Source organism: Alligator sinensis, unplaced genomic scaffold, assembly GCF_000455745.1.
Source record: "Alligator sinensis unplaced genomic scaffold, ASM45574v1 scaffold267_1, whole genome shotgun sequence".
NCBI lineage: Eukaryota > Metazoa > Chordata > Crocodylia > Alligatoridae > Alligator > Alligator sinensis.
Window position 1 is genome coordinate 187,111 of NW_005842100.1, and position 4,974 is coordinate 192,084.

Sequence of the window (4,974 nt, forward strand, 5' to 3'; positions counted from 1 at the left end):
AAAGATAGCTGTCAAATATAAAGAATAGTTTTACATAGTCTCTGGTTGTCCTTAACTTATTTTATTTTATACTTTTCAGTGACGATCTGTTCTCCCTGCCTTACTGTCCAGGAAAAACCCTGGTAATTGGAGCTTCCTATGTTGCCCTTGAATGTGCTGGATTTCTTGCGGGGATTGGTTTAGATGTAACTGTAATGGTGCGATCCATTCTTTTAAGAGGATTTGACCAGGAAATGGCAAACAAAATTGGAGAACACATGGAAGAACATGGGATCAAGTTTATTAAGCAGTTTGTGCCAATTAAGGTAAGCCTTTTGACCCGGAACATTTAAAAGCAAGGCACAAATGTAATGGAAAATAATCTTTAGGTAATCTTTAGGTTTTTAAAAACCAAAATGATAAGTTTCCTGATCGTAACAGCTGTACTCACAATACAGGAATCTGCTAAAATATAGCAAAGATTAGTATTTTTATTGCTCTGTAACTGACTGAGTCTATAACCTTTTACCTTGCTGAAAATTATCATTTATATTTACTCAAATCCAAGATAAGCCCTCCCCCCATCCCCATTTTTCCCCATTAGATGCACCAGCAGCAGCTCTGCACAGCTGCTGCTACTGGGCCATGATGGGGCCAGAGTAAATACATGCCCTGTGCTGCACATTGGAGTGGGGCTGGAGTTATGCTGGAGCCAGGAACAGCAGCTGGGGTGGGGAGGGGATAGGCAGGGGGGCAGAGGCTGCAAGGTGGGAATACAGAAGCATTAGAGGGGTAGAGGTGGTGGGTCAAACAGCAGGGGGAACCAGGCAGGAGGGCAGGCACCAGGGGGAGGTCAGGTGGTGGTGGCGGTGGGTGGGCAGACAGTATGGGGAGCAGGTGCTGAGGGAACTGGCAACAGGGCAAGGTGTGGGGGATCTTGAGTCTTCCACTACCTGTCCCCCTCCCACTGCTTTCCCCACTGTACTGGGGGTGGGAGTGGGGATGAGGGAAACACATTTAAGATCACCCTCCAATAATTACATGGAATATGAGAACAAGTTTATACATTTTCCATGGATGAAATCTAATTATTGGGAGTCATCTTAGATTCAGGTAAATATGGTATTAACATTGCCTAAGATCGTAAAATTAATTTTCTTTATAATAATTCGATTTAATGGCATTTTGTGTTAATGATGCGATTATAAACTATGGCCCTGTTCCTGCCAACATTTAATGTACAGGTTTAAATTCAAGTACTTGAGTAATCTCACCTTAAATCAAGTAACACTTGTATTTTATGATTCTCTGCATCTACGGGCGGTGTCAGACGTTCAACTTAACACTAAATGCAATTAAAACGTGAGCAGATGTAGGTTTAAGCAGTTTAGCATGTGTTAAGTGCCCTTGTGGGCAAGTGCTAATTTCAAGGAATGTTAGTCTGCATTAAGGTTAACTAGTGCTAGTGATCAGTTACATGTTCAGGGTTTATATCCTCTTTAATGTACACTGCTCAGACATGCTGCTAGAGGGCTGATGAGCAGGGGCATAGCTAGAGGCTGCAAGTCTGCTCCATGCCTGCCCTGCTCACTGGTTCTCTAGCCACAAAATAGGCTAAGGAGCCAGGAGGGAAGGACCCCAGATGTAGGCTAAGGAGCCAGGAGGGAAGGACCCCAGTGCTGCTTGGATCATTCCCTGTACTCCTAAATCACCCCATGGCCCTTCTATCAGCCCCCAGATTCCCACTCCATCCTGCAGTCAGCCCCAGATCACCGCTCCCTCCATCCCCTGATCACCACCCCTCACCCCTGGATCATTGCACTGCCACCCCAATCAGCCCAAGAGTAGGAGAGGCGGGGAGAAAAAATCCTGCTCCCTGACTGCTTCTAAGTTCCTTGCAGCCTGTGCCACCCCTGCATACCTGGATCCAGCCCCCACTGGATCTGGCTCTGCATCTCCTTTCCCTCCCCCTTTCCCATGGCCTCCCCTTCAGTTGCAGGGCCTGGCAAGGGCTGGATCTGGGTGCACTGGGGCACTGTGGTCTGCAGAGTCCCCAGGAGCAAGCAGGGAGGAGGAACCTCCTACTGGCACCTCTGCCGCTCAGGCTGATCAGGGCAGCAGAGCAGTGGTCTGGAGGCAGAGGAGCTGATGGGGACAGATGGGCAACTGAAGTGGCAAGGGAGTGATCTGAGAGTTGGGGGAGATAGGGCGGGCTGCCTGGTGTGGGCTCAGGTGGAGGCCCCACTGTGTTCCTTGCCTGCCTGGTGGTGGGAGTTATAACATGGCGTCACACAGCTCCTGGGGCAAAGGCAGCAGGGTTCAGAGCCCCAGCCTGCATTGGGCAGCCCACCTCTTCCCTGTGCCCAGATCTGCCCCAGGGGAGCATGCAGTGGCAGGGAGCCAAACCATCCACCGTGCTCTTAGACAAGCCGTCCGTGGCTCTGTCCCACAACCTGCCCTGGCCCTAGAGCCCCATTCACTCCAACCCCTGCTCCACTCCCTCCCTCACCATAGGGGCCTCGATCTGTCCCCACACACCTCTTCCCTCCAGACTTACCTGCTGGGCAGTGGATCTGTATGTGTGCTCCTCATTCCCAAGCCACAGCCCCCCAGCCCTGCTGCTGCCCCTCACTCTTGACCCACAGTACCCTGCATCCTGTCAGGGTGTGCAAGGATCCCCCCTCCCTGGGTTCCACACACACACCCGCAGTCCCCCACACGTTCACAAATTCCCCTCTCATATCCACCCCCCAACTATACAAAGTACCTGAATAATTTTGAGTTTTTAGATGCGAGATTAAAATCGTGATTAACTGTGACTAATTTTTTTAATCACGCAACTAATCACGATCAAATTTTTAAATAGTTTGACAGCCCTAGTCCTAATTTGACAAAGCAGGCAAGCACATGCTTAACTTCATTGATTTTAGGAGAGCTACTCCTGCTTCAAGGAAAGTATGTGTTCAAGTGAATTGAACCATAAAATGGACTAGTTAAGCTACAGAGTTTAACTTTTCTCTATGTATAATTCCTACAAAAGACCCTGGTTCTTAATGATTTTTCATGATAATTAGTGTGTAATTACTATAAACTGAGAAGGAAATTGTGAAAGTTTCCATTAGGCATTAAACCAATATATTATAAAGTTTAAGTTTTACAAGGAATAAAACCATCAAATAAAATGAATTGTATTCTTTTCACTCTTAGCGCAGCAGGAGGTAAGCTAAAAAATGAGACTTAACAAGTTCTTCTGTGAACTTGCCCTCCTTTCGTACAGAATAAAAGATTTATCTTGAGAGATCAGAGTGGAAATTGCATGGAATTTTATGTTCTTACACAGGCATAAATTGTAGAAATCTGTGTGTGTATGAAGGAGAGAGTCAGGCATCTAGTTTTCAGTTGCTCCATATTTAACTGTGTACAGTGCTGCAGTTTTATTGGGCTTCATTTCACCAGATACTGAATGTTCCCATTAAGTGTTGAGTATTTTGCACTCACGTTCATATTAGTGAGAGCAGAGAATGCTTGGCACCTTACACAAGTGATCAGCATTCTGCAGGATTGAGCATGATTTGTAGCATACATATTTGTCTATTGTACATTGTCACTTTTCTGCTTGTGATTCATTTCCTTGGAAAGATTTGGTCCTGTGTCCATTCAAAACTGTCTTTAAAATTTAAGTCCTGGATGACTGGATACATTTTCACCAGGCTTTCTTCCCTTTTCTTTCTCTTCAATAATAATTCTAAAGTTATGCACATTCTGCTTAGTATTAAGGCTCATGGAGTTATAGACAGCAAATGCATCACCCCAAGTAATACTACCTTAGAATTAACAAATCTGTAAAGTGGGTTGTGGCACAAAAAGCTTAAAAAAGTTATTAGAAGACTGTATTTGCTATGTTCAAATAGTGTGATATAAAATTATCAGAAGAGCAGTTGGCACAGTTTATTATTCTGACATTCTGGAGAACAAATGCTGTAACACAGTCTCTGAAAAAATCATAAAATGCTAACCTTACAGAGCACCAGCTTGTGTTTTATGCACAGCCCTGTATAAGAGGCAGTGTGAAGCCTCACAACCCCAGAAAGCATAGTAAGGATTATATTTTAGGACAGTGTTTCTCAACCCATGGGTCACAACCCAAAAATGGGTCACAGGAATGTATGAAAGGGTCATGGACAGACTTTAAAAATGAATCAACAAACTTTAAAAAATGAATTCTCCTTCAAAGGAGAAAAATGTGGGAAACCTGCAAAGGGTTGCTTGGGGCCCCCCATGCCGTACACCAGGGGCGGGCAATTATTTTGGGTGGAGTGCCGCTTACCCAGTTTTGGCAGGCTGTCAAGGGTCGCATGGGTAGCCCTGCCCCCTGGTCAACATCTTGGGACCAATGTCCTAATGCCTTGGGACCAATGTCCCAGGGCCAGCACCGGTGGGGCCCAAAGCGGGGTGCAGGCTGGCAGGGGTCTGTGGAGCCGGGCTGGGCTGCACCAGCAGGGAGAGTGGGGAGCTGGCCCGGCTCCATAGAGCCCCTGCTGGCCGGGACCCTGTACTCCTGCCACCCTGCTCTGGACCCTGCTGGCTCTGGCCCGGGGACACCGGTGTGGGCCCTGTGCACCCGCTCACTCCCAGTGCCCCCCAGCCCTGCAGTACAGGTTGGTGGCGCTGTGCAGCCCTGACACCGTGCTCCCCAGCAGGGAACGAGCTGGCGCTGAGCGTGGGGGAAAAGCAGCCCACTCGCCCGCCCCATGCTAGGGCCGCAGTTGCTGTCACCATGCACAGCCCCAACAGGTGATCCTGGAGCTGGCGCAGGGCCCAGGCTGGCTGTGGGGCCAGGTTACAAGGTGGTGCTGAGCACGAGGGTGGGAGGAAAAAGTGGCCCCTCCTTGCCCTATGCCCGGTGCCCTGCACTGCAGTTGCTTGCAGCCTGCCTGGGGCTGCCTGTGCCTGCTCCGGACAGCCCCATGGGCTGCGAGTGGCTGGGGCCGGGAG

At 48.4% G+C, this 4,974-nt stretch overlaps 1 protein-coding gene across 1 annotated transcript in view; it reads left to right on the forward strand.

The window, feature by feature from the left end:
- The window catches only part of TXNRD1 (thioredoxin reductase 1), a 48,331-nt gene that overhangs the window by 23,772 nt on the left and 19,585 nt on the right, over window positions 1-4,974 (forward strand). Inside the window, 1 exon segment of the mRNA XM_025204904.1 lies at window positions 80-305. Coding sequence (XP_025060689.1) covers window positions 80-305 — 226 coding nt within the window.